We start from the raw sequence: 18,773 nt of genomic DNA on the forward strand, positions 1-18,773 counted from the left end.
TTCATTCACTTGTGTTTAAATCTTATGGAATTGAAAATTCGCTTTCTACCCAAAATTAAGTTAGTTACACCCAAAAGTAGGCGAATATGATCGTGATTATACTCAAAGTCGAAAGTAGGTAAATAGACGAGTGCACGGATGGATTTGAGTTCACTCACTCGACAAAAAGTGACACAACAGCGGGGCCCTGTTTACTAAAAATGAACACATAGGTGTTCATTTTTAGTAAACAGGGCCCCGCTGTTGTGTCACTTTTTGTCGAGTGAGTGAACTCAAATCCATCCGTGCACTCGTCTATGTGAACTGGCCGCTAGATACGTTTTTTGTTATCGTGTATGTTTATGTTTTTACATCACTCTTTTCCCGCCTTTTTAATATCAGCTGATGGCTTCGACCAGTGCAACCAAAATGACAAATATGTTTTCTATAGAAGATTTGTAGTTTTATTTACTTCCATTTCTTTTCAGGAAAATCAAAATAAGAAATTGTTTTTAATTGTATTAGTGATGGTTTCTAAATTGAACACAGTTGAAGAACCTTCAGAAGCAATAAAAACATTGTTTTTAAACACTTTGTTTCAATTAAATTAACAACACTGGATACGATGATAGATGGATTCGTACACACACCTTCGAAAAGTGGTATGTAGAAAAAAAGTAAACAAAACAGTTTCAGCTTACGAAATTATTCGCGGCTCGCGTTTTTAGCGATGCAAATGATATTGTTTAAGTAAATATCATCTTTAAAAGTGGATTAACTTGAAAGTGCTTGTAGAAGCAGGTGTCGTAATTATTTTTAGTGTGGTTCTGGGAAGCGAAAGCCAGTGAAAACAGTTATTTTAATTACATGCCCAGAGTAGAACAAAATCAACTGATCGTACTTTTTAATGCAAATATTATGAATGTGTGAATAAATTGGCAATATTTTGGTGAGAAAGTGTACAACTATGTATCCAGATCTTATTCATACAATTTTGGCCAATTTTTTAAGGTATGTAATTAGTAATTTACTGTTTTGTAGGAAGATGTCTTTCGTACGCATACCAAAACACGTCTATTTAATGATTGTGGGGACAGCCATTGCTGCATGACGTGCCGTATCACCTTAACTATCAGCTGGTGCCTCTTCTTCTTCTTCTAGGCTTTTTACGCTTCTTTTGCGAGAGTATTGCCGATTCTCAGTTTTGCGTTCTAGATGCACGTCCGGAGTTATTAATTGAAAGCTTTCTATGCCAACCAATGCAAGAAATTGTGTATTATGTAGCAGACAGTCGTGAAAATTTCTAACCCGGAGATTTACCGGCTTCGTAATACCGTGCCTTTACCGACTAGGACCTTCCCCCCATTATGTGAATAGCAACTATAAAAAGTGCGGTCATCTAAGTTTACCTACCTTTAAAATTCATGTTTAAGACATTAGGGTTTTCAGTTTAAAAAAGGTAACCCCAATATTTAAAATATTAATACTTACCATGTCAAACAGAAATTCAAATCTACCAAAATTCAATAAATCTTACACACATGTTTAATTTCATGAAATTTTATTCCTAAATCGATATTCATTCTACAATTTTTATCGATACATAAATATATATCGTAATAAAAAAGTGATCTTTATAAACGGAATAGAAAAAAGCGAGAACGAAACGAAAATCGAACAAACAAATGCTTCCGAGTAAGATAAAAAAAAATACAGTTTCCTATGTTGTTTTCTCCTTCATCAATAGCTTTTGTAGTGGGGCGGGCACTGGTTTGGCTTTCGCTTCGACTGAAAAAGAAATCACCCCGAAGAAGCTTTTTTTTCAATCGTCCACCTCTTCTTCCTTTAGAATGCCTAGCCTTCGGGCAACGCTCTTCACGTTGGAGATAACTTCCTCTTGCACCAGATTGAAGCTCATCGCCAGTAGGGCGATACCGAAGAGCAAATACAGTGAACACAGGGCGATGGAAACTTCTGAATCGTTTTTCACTCCCTGTGCTGGGACGAAATCACCGAATCCTATGGGGCAGAAAGGAAAAGAGACACATCAGTGAGTAAAAAGGAGGGCGGTAAGTTGTTCAGAATATGAGATGAAATGAGCTAGTTTGAATACTTCGCATAAAGTCATCGTTCGTAGGAGGGAGAGTTTATTTCTCTGTTTGTACGATGAAAGAGATCAGTTTGTTTTCTAAAGGTGACGTTAAATAAAATGCTTTTAAGCTAGGTCTGGAGAAAACACATTGTAGTCACCCCTCGGTTTCAAGTTGGTAAACAATGCAAATCAGTGCATGAGCTGTGTATGACTCTCTTGTAACGAAGTACCTAGTTGTTCGTTGTTTCGTTTCTTTGGAATGCGATGTTACGCGAAGTTTTGCAGCTACACTGCAAGTGCACCGGTAAAATGAAGCTTATTTCAAGGCTGGATTCACTAAGTTCACATTATTCAGCATTCAACAAGAAAGTGTCAAACTGTATCAATATTTCTTTGCGTTGAACAAATATTTCTCAGATTATATCCAAATGACGATTTGGGCAATGAGTTCATTTTTCAACAGGATAATGCTGCTATCCATGACACCTAGAAATCAAAGACATAGTTTTCAGAGCGAGATAATCAGCTATTGAACAAGTCCGATCTGAATCCAATTGAAATTTTTGAGGGATCCTGATATACAGTTGTGGATGGCGGCTTGGAATGCTTGCAGAAACGTTATAATTCTGAGAAATGGTAAATAATCCAAATAATAATTATTTGTTAACTATTAAAAACATACACCAGTTCCTAAAATTTAAACTCAAGGTGCGCTATATTATGCATGGAGGACCACATTGGTCACACACGGACATGTTTTTGATACCCCCCGAAGCATAAAATAATCCGTTTTATTCGTCGGAATTTAAATTAGTAGTAATGGTTACATCTCACCATAGGTGGATATATCCAGGTGTTTATTCTTGGTAATAGAATAGAGAAATGAATATTTCTTAAAACTTGGTCTGTAAAAGCATCATTTAAGTTTCAATAAAAAGCACTACGTAATAAGAAAGGTGGCAATTGTACCTCGACAAATGTGGTCCGTCTTCCCGATCAGCAAGGCATAACAAAGTTATAACAACTGGACTTATTTATTTAACAAAAAAATGTAACAGGACGTGCTATAAACATTGGCTGGTTAGTTGTTAAAATAACAAAAATCATAACAGAAATTCGTGTAGTGGTAACAAAATTAAAACAGACTTTGATATGATTATATCAAAATTATTACAAAATTAGGTATAATCCATCGCATTCAAAAATATGCATACATAACAACCGTTGTTATAAAATAGATATAAAATTTGCCATATTCCTGGCAATGGTAATGCCATTCATTTTTCACATTTTTTGAACTCAAGTCTAATAATTAATTGGAATTCATCAACTGTAGGTCATTATAATTAGTTAAGAGTCATTTTCCTGGTTTGTTTTTCCATAATATGCCAGAATTCGCTTCATAATGTGTGGTGCTTCATCAGCCAATTCTGAATAATTCTGAATGAATGAATGAAAAATTAAGGTTACCTCGCACATATTTCACCTTCGAGCTACGATCAATCGGCAAAATTTCATGACAACATCAAAGACATAATATTTATGGCACTGGCGTCTTCTTATTCAATAATGACAGCACACCAACAACCTATTTTATTTTAAGATATGAAGCAGCAGATCAGATAATCTTTTTTGAAATACTCCAAAGAGATAGCTGAATACAAGACACCGGTTATTACTGAAGAAATTCGCGATATAAGCCGTTAATGATTTAAACAATCTTTGACAATCATCTGAAAATCTTATCATTTCTTTCTATTTATTCACAAATGCCTCTAATGATCGTCACTTAGAAACAGAAAATAGTGAAAATAGTGAATAGTGAAACTGATTATATTTTGGAATCATTAATACATATTTTATGTATTGATAGTAATTATAACTAACATTGTTATAATTCTGATATGATGAGAAACTTCGCAAAAACCACTTTTTACTAATATATCAAAATATAACACACGTTGATATAAATATCAACCATTGATATAATTGTGTTATAATTTTGTTATGCCCTTTTGATCGGGTTATCCCCGGAATACATTTTCACTGTATAGCATATTTTCACATGGTTATTGTTTGTTACAAACCTTTATCAACAGCCACAGAAGAAGTACAACTTTGAAAATTACATCGTGAAAGGCCCCACCGAACAAGAAGTTGGTTTTGATTCATTGAATTGACGTTTTTGTTTACTTGTTTATTTGTCGTCAATCAAGGTAGACCGTTTTACATTAGTGCTGTTGCCTCACATGCTATTTTAAAACATACGTTTTATTTGAAATTGTCAATCAATGTAGACTACATACACACTTAGAAAAAAATCATGTAAATTTAGGTGCTCTGAGAGTGACATATACGAGCGTCAATTTTGACATAAATTTGAGTCATAACCGAAGCGAAATATAGCTTAATCAAACGTACTTTTTGTCGAGTAGCGAACTTTTCAATCTCGGAGCACTTAATATTACATGACATGTTTGTTTACGTCTCATCTTTTATGTTAAAGATGGATTTCGTCACGTGTAAAATTAGTTATTTCTAAGTGTCTATACAAATATCTAAGAAATAAAAATTGTTTTTAACTGAACGAGATGAAAGCCTAGCAGTTAGTGTTCTCCTTCCGTATACGCTCACAATAATTTTTATACACTCTCATCATTCTATTGATTGGTCCATTTTTACCATAATTCGCTCTGTGAGGTCACAGTTGAAATACATTTCGAGCTCTTAACATGCGTGATGGTACGTAAACAGCTTGCTAATATTTTTTCTGAGTTTACGCGTTGTGAGATAAGATCATTAATAAAGGAAATCATGGAAATTTCTCTTCGTTTCTTAAGTGTTCCAATGTTTATCAACATGCAACGGGATTCATAAGAGGGAAGGGGAAAAGAAGTCTAGCCTAGTTTCCTAAGAGCAAATAACATAGAGTGTTTTTGAACTGATTCTATAGGATTTATATAAGTTTCATGGTATGGAGCCCAACCGACACTGATATATACGAGAATTTATCTCACGTATGCTAAATAAATTGTTTTGATGGTATATGGGCCTTTAAAATGATAACTAAAGCTTTTTATGAATCCCAATATATTATTTGCTTTGTGAATTGTGGTATTCACATGGTCTACAAATGTCAACTTCGAGTCAAAAATTAAGGTTTGTAAGTTTGCGAGCTACAAGGTGATTCAGAATGATAAAAACATATTTTCAGTCTATTCTATATTGAAAATATGCAAGATGACCATATACAACTGGCAGTGGTTTGTCTTACCCCACCTTCTCCTATGGACAGTGTTTAGGATACGGAACGATACTATTCAGTTGCTTTCCAATAATTCAAAAATAGCTCAATTTTCACCCTAATGGAGACTTTGATTGGAATAACTCCACACTCAGAAATACATAATTGTACACGTGATGGAATCCGTCTTTGACATAAAAGATGAGAAGTAAACAAAAATGTCATGTAATATTAAGTGCTCCGAGATTGAAAAGTTCGTTGCTGGACGAAAAGTACGTTTGATTGAGCTATATTTTGCGTCTTTTATGACTCAAATTAATGTCAAAATTGACGCTCGTATATGTTACTCTCAGAGCATCTAAATTCACATGATTTTTTCTAAGTGCGTATGAAAAGCAAGTTTGGAGAAGACCACAAATCAATACAGCTTCCGGGCAAAAAAAATATTATTTTTCATCTTTAGGCCTAGTGCTCCGTGCATACCTACAGGCGTATATACTAGATTATGTGTATGTGTGAAAAACTTAGCCTAAGGTAAAAGCAAATATATTATATTAACAATATGATCTACTCTATCTCGCCTTTGTACCCAAAAAGGCCAGCAATGTATTTGTTTATCTTCACGACTTCACCCAATAAAACTTTGTTTAATATTTTAAATGTACGTATTTCTGCATATTATTTTATTTGATGACAGCAGTTATATGTCAGACATGTCATGTAATATTCCAAATGTAATTAAGGGTTTACATATATGTAAAATCGATCAAAAATTGATTTTTAAAAAATAGTCGAATTATATTCGTATTAGTAAACACGTGTTAGGATTAGTATAAGTATTAGTTAACACGTATTCGTAACTGATGTTCGTTGACCGAATTTTCATCCACGCGCGAAGCGCACTGAAAAGCTTGCAAATCGTTTAGCTCAAAACACAGAATTAAGGGCCCCACAATATCTCACTACTGTATGGACGAAATTGGTTGAAATTGGGGGTGAAGATTCACAAGATGTATCGCGTGTGCATGGCGAAGCCGGATTTTGAAATTGCATTGTTTTTTAATATAAAAATACAAAACTGACTATTTTTTTATATGAAAAAACATAAAAATATTTTTATCTCCTTTTAAATCCTCTTTTAAAAATCGGCCTTCGTCAGGCAAACGGGACTTGTTTAAGGAGTCTTCACTAGGGTTGCCAAAAGGAAATCTGTGTTTTTGTTAAAAAAAAAAAAAAAATCTTTTCATCTTATTTTTTGTCCAGAAAATCTGTGATGATATCTGTGTTGATAATTTATTAATTGAATCATTAAAAAAAAATGTCATTTGAAAAGTGATTGAGCAATTTTTCTGACAGAGATAAAAAATAGATAAAAATATATGTATCATAAATTGGCAAAAAATACCTCTGACAGTTCTCATTCCCCTTTTTCATTCCGCAAAAAAGCATGCATATAGATATTTGTAAAAGTTTGGGATGATAAAATTACATTGAAGTGAAAATAATGTGTTGTTATTAAACATCTCAAGTTTAATAATGTTTGATCATATTTTAAAAAAATCTGTTAAAATCCTAGAAATCTGTTATCTGTGAAAACATCTTGGTTTAAAGAACTCTGAAAAATCTGTAAAAATACAGATTTATCTATAGTTTTGGAAACCCTGGTCTTCACCCCAAACATAAGCCGATTTCGTCAAAGCAGTTATGAGATATCGAGGGACCCATTTTTTCAAACCACTAACTTCAAATAAGCAATTTGATACCAGATTTATTTTGTTTACAGTTGAAAATGTAAATTTTGATACCCTTAAAACAAGTTTAAAAAAATCTATGTGTGCTTATACCAACCCATGATTGTTTACCGACTTATTAATATGTATTCCCTTAAGGAAAATAATTTTAATTTTATTTTTGTGCACTTCTCGATTTGTGGATGATTGTTGCTGACCTTTTTCAATGCTATATTATGCGTGAAGCAATATTTTTCAATAGCAAAGTATAGAAAAGGTATGACTGGATCATATTGTTAGTATAATAAATTTGATAAAAGGCACCGAAGTTGAAAAGTTGTTCTGCATAGATTTCCTAATCTAAGTCTCATGTTGTCATGCAAAAATCGAGATTTTTTTTTAATTTGTTACAAGCAATTGAATAGTTTCATTCCGATTCCCATATATTTTCGCATACTAACTTTAAAGTTCTCCCGCAAGTCCAAAATCAATCAAAATTGGTGCAGTTGTTGGGGACCGCAACATGGGTCGATAAAGCAGTGGGCAACAGGGGGTTTTTTCGATGACCTGGTACCTTATGAATAATCCGACTCACGGAGAATGTGATTCCTGTAACCATGCTTGTAACCAACTAATGGGTAATCATTTCATTTCATCATTTCATCGTTTCACCGCTTGATACGCCTGTCATCGCACGAGCTAATCTGATCAATATCAGTTTACCACTTTTGTTGAGTCGATGCGAATAGACCACATTTCTGACCATAGTGAGATTGCAAGTGCATCATTCATACTACTGTGAAGCTACTTACCGATGGTGGTTAGCGTGATGAAACAGAAATAAGCTGAATCCAGGAAAGACCACTCTTCCCACTTGGAGAACATGAAAGCACCTGCAATGATGTAGCTGACAACCAGAAAGACGCACAACCAGATAGGCACCGGGCGGACGATGGACGAAGGTGGCAGTTCCCCGCTGCGGATGTCCCAGTCTTCGTCACACAACGAGTTGTCGTCAATTACGTTCTGGAGATGACGCGCTTGTCGGTGAACCGCAAATCCCATTGGTGACATTATGCGTGGCGATGGTGATGGCACTTTTGGTCACGTTTTCGTAGGATGCACCGAGCAATAGCAAATGTGCATGTGAAATAGCATATTGGAAAGGGGAAGAAAGAGGAAGGAAAATAATTTTCAGTTGGTTAAATTATTCACTAGAGAGCGAGAAAATATTCCGAAAGAGTTTTTTAATTAAAAACGCATAATCAGCGCTAAATTATTGCTAAAAAACTTAATTTTCTTGGCTTGGAATCAATTTGGTACGCTAAATTACTCGCAGAAATATTGCCGTCGCGATGCCGCCCGATGACGCTTGCACATGGCACGCGAAACTATCTTAGTCAAGGCAAGGGGGAAAAATTTACGACTGTTAACTTAGCACACTACTAACCAGGACGCAAATCACGACGTTTACCCGGTGGCGGTAGTGGCTGCTTCCGTGCTGCTTGCATTGCCATTTCATTTTCCTCATTATAATAGGGCATTCGATCCGGCATCAGACGGTCGCCATAACGTGACTGACGTGGCATTGATTGACTGCGAGGATTCATCGGCATTCGACCGTCACTTCCTCCTCCGATTCCTCGTGGCCCTCCAGGACTGCTTCGCTCTTCCATATCGTCCAAAGCATATTTGTTGCACAGGATTGGAGTCTTACCGGGTTCACCTTCTTCGTCAAAATCTACCATCTGTGGATCACGGCGAAACATGCGCCGGTCTAGCGATTGAGCTCTCACAGCAGCTGAAGAGAAAACTAAAAATAACGTGATGCATTTATCAGTTACCCCGTGCTAAATAGCTACCAGGAGATTTTTGCATACTATTCCTATTACCAGCGACATAATTGCCATCGGAATTCCGGGAATTTTGCGACCCTCTATTGTGACCCATATCTCTTCCCATAGACTCGCCTCGCATCTGTCTCTTCATTTGTTGGGGTGTGGACATAAATTCCTCATCACCGTAACTATCGACCTGATCTTGATAAGCACGTTCCCGGTCCATTGTTGCCCTCTCTCGGAATCGATCTCCACCACGACCACCCGCGACATTTTGGCTGCTATAATGAGGAGGTGGGACATTCATCGGTCGATGCATACCCCGGTCAGCCTCTGGATAGTATGCACCATCGTTATATCTGGAAATATTTAATTGATGAACCGAATAAAACTAATTCAAATAGATCAGCTCATCAGTTTAAAATTATCTGTTTGTTGATGATTTTAGTATGATATAATAGCTCACAATCATGTGACAAGAAATGGCTCAATCGGAACATATATAATGGTATGTTAATGACAATCCAATTTAATCAATTTAATCTAATATTAGGTAAATATAGCATTACTAGAATATTTACAGTTAAAATAATTTTAAAATAAAACACGGTATACAGTAGGAAATGTGGTGGTATAATATCAGGCGAGTTAAAACGGGTAGGTACTTGCTTTGCCGGGAAAACGTTAAATATCACTATTTTGATTGCTATCTTTATTCATGACAAGCGGCATGCTTGGCATGTACAGCTGTACACACCAACTGCTCATTTGTTAATAACTTTTCACTCAGTTGTTGAAATTTATGTTTCTTTAAAGTAATTGATGGATTAGGATCGTAGTTTACTATAGACATTTTAATCAACACCAATGAATTTTTACACTTAATGCCCGATATGTACAGCGAGCACATCTCACTTCATTTTTGCAACGCAAAATCAAATACAGTTTATCACAAGAATTAAACTCTACTTTTTGTTACAAATCCATAACAAGCTTAAATTCTATTCTATCAACTGCTTCAAAAAAAAAAAAAAACTATGTTTTGTCAATTCTGTGCAAAATTATAAGCAAATTAGCCAAGCATGACAACCGGAACATTTAGTGATTTTATGAAATTATCAAGTGTTGCAGAAAATGAATAAAAGATGTGGCACCATCCTCAAAATGCGTTTTTATTTTTACACAGCCGAAATTAAGAATTTAAAGAGCAAAACGTATAAAAACTTTCTAGCGTTCTATCGTTCTATCGATCAGAAATCATCGATAATGTCAATGATTTCACCGTTGAAAAGTCCATAATAGGTTTGTTCCGATGCATTGGTTCATTAGCTACAACATAAATCCTATTAGAATTCATTGTATGAACATGAACGCTCATTGTTCTCAAAACAAAAGAAGCGCTCCTAGCGAATCCCTTTTTCTACATTTGTCCGTAGGACGAAGAAAATCTACGGACGGAATTGAAACTCGTACGACGAATTTAGAATCAAAAAGCAGTATTAGATTTTAAACAATATCTCAGCAATTTGTGACTCTTTACCAAATCTAAGGGTACCCCAAGTAACAATCTAAATGCTTGGAAGATTTATTCTTATTTTATCATTGTTTTATCATAGCATCCCTTCCAGCCTGTGGTTGTATTACGGTTTTGTGTGCTTGTCATAAAATCAGGCCGTCAAGTCGTCTATAAAACTGTTTTATGACTACTAACTCAGACTTCATAGTTTTAACGGTAGCTGTAAGGTGGTTCTGCATCACTACTTATAACTGAAGAATAAAACCAAAACAAAACATACAATTATGTTTTATGGTACACTTTTTATGACCGATATAAAACTTGAAGCAGTCTTAGACCTTCATTAAAGCTTCATTACAACTATCATCTTTATCAGAGGCCTAAGATTCACAGATAAGAAATATACTGCTACAACAAAAAATACTCTGAAATTTTTTGTCATTATAAAAAACAAATCTATTCAGATACGTGAAATGAAAACCCCTTCAGTGCTTCTGAACACAATGAAGATGAGACGATCGACAATATGAAACAATATGGAGGAACTACAGTTATACGATCCCTACATAAGGCACAGTGCGGTGAAGGAGCTGTTAAAAATATTGAACAAGCGGCTTTCCGATACACTTCCGAAAGATCCACGAACCCTTCTTAAAGCAACGCCGACAGTTTCACTAAATCCGTTTGGAGATGGCCAGTATTGACATCACGGCTTTAAACCTTGTATTGAAAAAGCTTTTAGTGGATCCAATAAGCATTTCTTACATCTTGATTACAAGCGAAAATTTGGAGGCGAACCAGCCTAAGGCTGAAAGCCTCCTAAATAAAGCTAAATAATAATAATAATACAAGCGAAAATAGGAGGATCGCTTGGAATGTTGACTTTTTGACAGGTGGTCATGGTTTTTGTTTTGTTTTGATTCGCTGTACCGAATAAAACCAGCAAGCTAGTTATATAGCTTAAATATAACTTAACGCTCTCAATTTGGACTACGAAATGCTAAGATACAACCATTAGGTTTATGTTATGCTATAGAATTCCAATCTAGGAGAATATGTTATATTGAGGTATTTTTAAGGAGTAGCAAGTTATAACGAAAAAAAATGTCGCCGTATGAACAAATATCACACAGTATGAATAATTACGCTTTAATTGATAGGCAATAAAACACTTTCATACATCTATGTATAATTAAATAATATGTGACTGGTTATTGCTCAACAGTAGTAACAGTTTTGTACTAAATAGATAATCTTTGAATGACTCTTTAATGCATGGTGCTAATGCAGACAAATTAAAAATATCCCTATATTTTAGTATTCATATGGCGCACTAAAGTTATGCTCCTATTTGGTATAATAATCACCATAAATATTGCACGGCATGCTGTGAAGCATATACAGATTGGTTTAAAATTATAAAAAAGTCGTCTTATTTGCAATGTACAATAATATCAGCCATTATTACCAACTGACAAGGATCATGATTTCACATCAAACATCGAAAGAATAAAACCACAATAAAATATTTCTCAATATTAACTATCATCCAAAAACCCCAACTTAAAACCTTCAAAGTTGTCAAAATGTTTTGCGTATCATGTTTTATCAACTTCTTCAGGAGCGATTTATGCGGTTGTAATATAGTTTTATGGTAGTCATTAGAAGGCTGTTAAAACTTTCTGACCTGGAGGAGGTTTTATGTTTTCATTTTTAACAATCACGTCTAGAGTGTGATAAAACTGACATAAATCCTATGCTCCTAAAGTAGTTCGCATATCAAGTTTTAATGACTGCATTAAAACTGGGCCAATTGGCCATGACATGGCTGTATTGCAGTTCTCAGGAGATTGTTAAAGCAATGTGGTCGTCAGTGAAGGTTTTATAATTTGGTTATATCAACTGCTATAAAACTTAAATAAAACAAAAATTGTTGCTTGGGACGTATAGAATAAATTTAGAAGTCATCTTTGACAGAAATATCCCATTTTTTGTACAAACCCTTTCAAAAAAGAGAGGTTAAGCGCGGGTTGTGCTTAGTAGGATAGAAAATAGATCAAAACCCCTATAGAAGATTATGTATTTTTAGCAGGTCTAGCGGCTACTAAATATCAATATTTAAAAAAGACGAGTTTGTTTTCACTAACACATTTTGATTATTAGTTTTATGAAATGTTCGTTTAAATGTCATTATATGATTTAACTTGTATAATCATGATTCGAAAATGTCGATGTTTTTTTTCTCTTGATTTGTTTTCCGTCGATCTTGTTTTCCGTGCTGAGCAGGCCAGTGACAAGGCCTATACCAGTAGCAGAGTTTGACAGTAGGCAGCTGTCCCGGGCTCAAATCGTTTATTTTGCTGTGCTGGGCCCACTGTCACGGTATTACATATTGCCTACGCGCCTGCCACTGAGCACCAATGCTACCGACGCCAGGAAGGCAGCTCTCCACCCCTGGACCCTACCTATCGACCCATCAACTTATGAACCGGGGACCAACGGCTTTACTTCCATGATCATGTTATGCCTCAGAACAGGCGCCAACTGGGATTGAAACCAGGCCTGCTGGGGTGAAAGGTTATCACGCTTATGACTACACCACCGGCGCCGCTGACTAGAAGATGTTGTAAAGTATGTGTTTGACATATGACGCATTTTGTACCAAATCGAATCGAAGCTGGCAAAACCCTCTCAGATTTCAATGAAATTTTCTCGATGTGTAGACTTTGACTAGTTAAGCACTTTTGCATACTCAGTTTTTCCAAAATTTATCTAGACTAACAATTGAGAACGGCCAAACTTTTTCTGCCGATTTTTTTGAAACAAAAGAAGCAACTCCTACAAAAATAGATGTATGACTTTTAGGAAATTGTCCAAGTTTTTGAAAAAAAAAATATTAAAAAAAAATCCACTTGAGACCTACGCTGAAAAAAAAATCGATTTTAAAAATTAAAAGTTGAATAAAAAATGGCCATGTTTGATTTTAGTGAAACTTTGCCTCAAGATAGGTAATTATGTTTACTACAATCCGTCCATACATCGCGAGGTGGGCATTTTTAAGGAAAAAAAGTTTTTCTTACTTTCATGTCTGAACAAATATATTTTCATGTGCAAATATAAATAATCCGAGATGCAACCGAAATAAGTTACGGGCCATATCGTCAACGATGGTAGAAAAAATATATTCTATGGGATTAAACCACAAAATTTATGAAACGATGAGCATTTGTGCCGATCGGATGGAAATGAAGTAAATATCCAACCGTCAACTAGTGGACAGCAGCATAGTGATGATCCAGGTCCATCAACGAGTGGCCATCAATCCGGAGATGAGCTAGGTAAGAACAGTCATCCGGATGATTCTATCAAATTTTAACTGTAACCTCCAAATTGCACTTATTTTCTTCTTCTTCCATCGGTTCTATCATTGGAGTCAGTTCCATCAGCAAATGATCTGCAACGCACATACAATGTTGAGAAGTTTAATGGATTTATGGAAACGTTGAATTTATCTCCAATTTCATCGAGGAACATGAGGAGTGCAAAAAAATATATTTAGCCTAGATACAGCAGACATTAGCAAAGTAGAGGCTTACGAAGAAATGATTGTGCAGCTAAAGGAGAAGTTCAATTCCACTACAGCTGACAGAAAAGATCAGATAACAGTATTATTCGTATTGCCAATGTCTTGGTCCGTGAATAAAATCGTAGCAGAATTCAACGCACCAACGTACATGGTGAGGCAGATGAAGAGCCTTGTTAATGAGCAGGTTATTCTAAGCACACCCAACAAAAGAAGTGGGCATGAGATCAACAATGATACAAAAAATAGCATGTATAAAAATAGGGTTAAAACATTGAAAATATATAAATAAATGATATATGAAAAATCTTGTCTTTTTCCTCTCACAATTTATCAGATTTTGCCTCAGTAGTAGACAACAGAATAACGGAATGATATTTTTTGACAAGGTCTACATGTCCAGAAAGTATTTTTGAACTCTAAGAGGCTGCTGCCAATTCCGAGTATGATTTAGCGGGAAATGCATCATGAGCCCTTGTCATATGAAATTCTCGATTAATCAAAGTGAAGTTAGGTGATGATTAGGCAAAATTGAATCGCAAATTGAGCTTCATTGGATTCTGAGATGATTTTGAGCTTCACTGCTTTAGTTTTGTGTGAAAATGGCAAATTAAAAAAAAAATCAGGTCAGACAAGAAAAAATTTTTTGTTAGAAATTTTATTTTCTCAAAAGTGCCCACCTCGCGATGTATGGACGGATGGTAGTAAACATAATTACCTATCTTGAGGCAAAGTTTCACTAAAATCAAAAATGGCCATTTCGATAACCGGCTTTAAATATTAAAGATCGAATTTTTTTCAGCTTAGGTCTCAAATGGAATTTTTTTCAGTAGTTTTTTTTTCAAAAACTTTAAAAATTTCCTAAAAAAAAAATATCATGGTTCATGAGTTGATGGGTCGATAGATTGAGTCCAGATGTGTGGGAGCTGCCTCCCTGGCGTCGGTAGCATTGGTCCTCAGTACGGAAAACAAGATCAACGGAAAACAAATCAAGAAAAAAAAAACATCACTACTAGTACACTACTTGTTTTACGAAATTAAATTTATATATGACAAATAAACGTTACTTTAAAATATCTAATACTGAACTCAGTTTTTAGTAAGTTTAGGTTTTATTTGAAATTTAAAATAATTTCAACGGCCGTACATATTTCACTGAAAAAAAAAAAATTATTCATTTATCAATCCGAAACTTGAATTGAAGACATCTGAAAGCTGAGTGGGATAATTTATTTTCGTATTGAAAGAAACATGGAATTTTTTTTATCGAACCCGTTCAAAAAGATAGGTTTTATGATGAAAATCAAGTCTTAACCCTAGTTTTATTCGCTTTGATTGTTAATCTAAATCAAATTTATTTTCCTTAAAGAATGAAGGGAAGCGTAAACATTTAGATGTTCTAAAATCTCGGGAGTGTTTACTCTTTGCGCAATAACATCATTTGCGGAAGGTATCATTGTATCATCATCGCTTTGTGAGTAAATTGATCAACAAACAACGTGAATAAAATGGTAGTGGTAAACACGTGGTAAACTTTTGTAAAACAATAAATAAAAACAGTTTTTGAACTGATCAATGCCGTTTGCATGTGTATGTTGATATTTAGCCCACCCAGGGCATCTTTTGTTAAGGAAGTTGTAATTTTCCTCAGAATAATTTGTTTTTATTATTATTATTATTATTATTATTATTATTATTATTATTATTATTATTATTATTATTATTATTATTATTATTATTATTATTATTATTATTTTTATTATTATCATTATTATTATTATTATTATTATTATTATTATTATTATTATTATTATTATTATTATTATTATTATTATTATTATTATTATTATTATTATTATTATTATTATTATTATTATTATTATTATTATTATTATTATTATTATTATTATTATTATTATTATTATTATTATTATTATTATTATTATTATTATTATTATTATTATTATTATTACTATTATTATTATTATTATTATTATTATTATTATTATTATTATTTTTATTATTATTATTATTATTATTATTATTATGATTATTATTATTATTATTATTATTATTATTATTATTATTATTATTATTATTATTATTATTAATGTTATTATTATTATTGTTATTATTAGGTGAGATTTGAACTAGTGCTTTGGCGTAAGAGGTATGGATGTTTATCAATTCACCGGGGTCGTACCAATTCGGAATGGTCCATCGGATATAACAAATTTAGTGAGGAACAGGCTTGTATTGATAACTCACATTACCACATTGGTTACATCTGGACATGGCCCGAGTGCCTCCGAGAAACTATGCAAAAGAAGATTTGGGTACAATATCAAATTCAACAAATTGAGCTGATTTTTTAAGTATCAAGGTGAAGCTGCATCGAAGCCTGATTTCATGACATTACATTTACATTTTCATTTTTGTATCTTTTATGAGAATTCTCATAAAAGATACAAAAATGAAAATGTTAACCCGCGTTTGCTACAGTTTCATTTCAAACAAAAAGTCGGAATAGTATCTAAGAATTGTGCTCACCAAGGAGCAAAAGCATTTGAAGCATGCTGCTAGTGTTTCCCAGCTTCTTCTACGAAACAAGTCTAATCCAACACTGACTGACGTTATTCTAAATGGGTGAGTAAGAAGAAAACTTAATTTTTCAAGTGTACGAATGTGTAAGAAGATTACTCATGTAAACAAAAATCAACATTAATGGCTTTCGTAAAGTTTACACTTGTTGCTACCATTATGGCTTCTTTGTACTTTGTGATAAAACACAGTCGTATCTAAAGCCATGACATCTACGTTAAAACGCAGACTTTCCATCAAAAACAATGTCTTCTCAAGGACCGATGGAGTGAGAATTGGATGTAAAGCGAAAATAAAAATAGCTGTTCAATATCCGAGCCCAATGGGCAAAATTGTAAAAAGCGATTCACTGAAGCTTCCTTTGGCTCACTGATCAAACAGGACCAAACGTTCTTTTCAGTAGAAGATGTGAAGAAGAATTGAAGAAAAAGAAATCCTTCTTGGGCGACGGATGCAAAACAAACGGACCAATTTAGGAGAAGTTCACTTCCCAGAACAACAACTTGAATGTTGGTGGGGATGTCTGGGACTGTTTCTGGGTGATTTTCATCTTACGTGTCCCGAAGAGGATATAAACATATATATGTGGATAAGATTTGCATTTGAATCTTTTAATGCTGGATGAATTCGTAATCGGATGTTGAATGATAAGAGGTAGGCATGTTTTAGGGTTTTGACTTATTATTCAGTATAGAAACAGAGCAGAATGTTGTTTTTACGCTATATGTCAATCAATTCAATATAATGTGCAACCAATTGAGTTCCATCCTTCTTGTGTAACATGTGCGACAAAGTTCGATTAGTAGATCGATGTACTTTGTGTTGGATTAGTCCAAACTACGCTAATAATTCGCCGCTGAGGGCGTATAAATTAATTTAACTGCATCTTGTCATTATCATACAATCTGCAAACAATTCCCGTCCAAACCCAACATCGCAACTAATGAGCTTCGGTCATTGTTGTACCTTCTATGTTGTGCACCTACTATGTACAACTGGTGAATGTTCCACGATAATACACTTGTTGAAAGGCGCTCAAGTACGCAGCATTGCATCGGCATGGCAAGCATTAGGAAGGAATTAGCATCCCCTCACTCTAAACTCTCATTCACAAGGAGTAGGAAGGTACCAACATAACTGCATTTACCGGGTGCTCGTAGTCCTGAATTAATGACGTTGTTTGTTGTTCGTGAACAATATGCTAAATAGTTCATTTACTTATTTGAACAAGAACAAAGCATTGCAGCTTTCTTGTCGCTTCATAATAGTATGCACCCAGAATCATTTCATTAGCCAAACGATGAGGATAAATAACATGTAATATTAAGGATGTGTAAGCCTCAAGACATTTATATTTTTTCATAACCATAAGCACTCTTCAAGAGTGGGGCTACCGATTGGCCGTTAGCATTTTCAACCATGCTAATATCAACGGTAGGAGTCAAAGCTATAATGATATTAGAGAAATTTAAAAATCTTTCTAACATGACATATATTAAGGGGGTAGTCCACTCTGGAAATTTCAAAAAATCGTTTTTTTTTTGGCTTAAAAAATACTTTGGAATGTCTACTTTGACATAGACTTAACCGCAAGTCCGCAAGTGACATCGTTCCAAAGTTATAGGCCGATTAGTGGACTCGTGTCCAGACGCTCCAAGCGCGCTCAGGTGAGCGCTCGGAGTACCCGCCCGTTACCGGCGAAACGGCGTGTCTTAGTAGTTCCAACTGCTGCCGCGATTATCTCTAAACGATGTTTTCAAAATTGGCGGGCGCTGTATTTTAGTATTTAAACGATGATTGAATTTTTGAGTTAAGTACCTTTTTCCTAGTCTTGTGTTGTACGTAACCGATTTTCAAAAGAATCAAAAATGGATTTGTAAGCTTTTATCTCCAATTTTAGGGTACAAAAACGGCCTGTTTTTTTTTTCAAAACGTCGCCAAATTTTTATTTTTCAACTAAATAAAAAACGGCTACGTACAAGACTGGGTCATCTATCAGAGAATAACCACAAAAAAATTCGTTGTTCCAGCTCCAGTGGTGTACCCGCCAGACGTCCCGCCCCACGACGACTCAGACGGGAGGTCTCCTGGAGAACCTGGTGCAGCAGCTACAGAAGACATCCAATCGCGCAAAAAAAAAAATCTCAATTAAAGAGGACATTTCAATTGACAAAACGATGCATTTTTTTT

At 34.6% G+C, this 18,773-nt stretch overlaps 1 protein-coding gene across 1 annotated transcript in view; it reads right to left on the reverse strand.

Annotated features, from left to right (window-relative positions):
- Positions 1-1,663: 1,663 nt before the first annotated feature.
- galene overlaps positions 1,664-18,773 on the reverse strand; it is a 42,056-nt gene continuing 24,946 nt past the window's right edge. The window contains exons 5-8 of the mRNA XM_065238674.1: positions 8,908-9,242; positions 8,496-8,846; positions 7,858-8,142; positions 1,664-1,998 (exon numbers count right to left, since the gene is read on the reverse strand). Of these exons, the coding sequence (XP_065094746.1) occupies positions 1,802-1,998; positions 7,858-8,142; positions 8,496-8,846; positions 8,908-9,242 (1,168 nt within the window). The 3' untranslated portion in view covers positions 1,664-1,801. The remainder of the gene's footprint in view (positions 1,999-7,857; positions 8,143-8,495; positions 8,847-8,907; positions 9,243-18,773) is intronic.

This window comes from Ochlerotatus camptorhynchus, unplaced genomic scaffold, assembly GCF_037179485.1.
Source record: "Ochlerotatus camptorhynchus isolate MF236.1 unplaced genomic scaffold, CSIRO-AGI_Acam_v1.1 ptg000872l, whole genome shotgun sequence".
NCBI lineage: Eukaryota > Metazoa > Arthropoda > Insecta > Diptera > Culicidae > Ochlerotatus > Ochlerotatus camptorhynchus.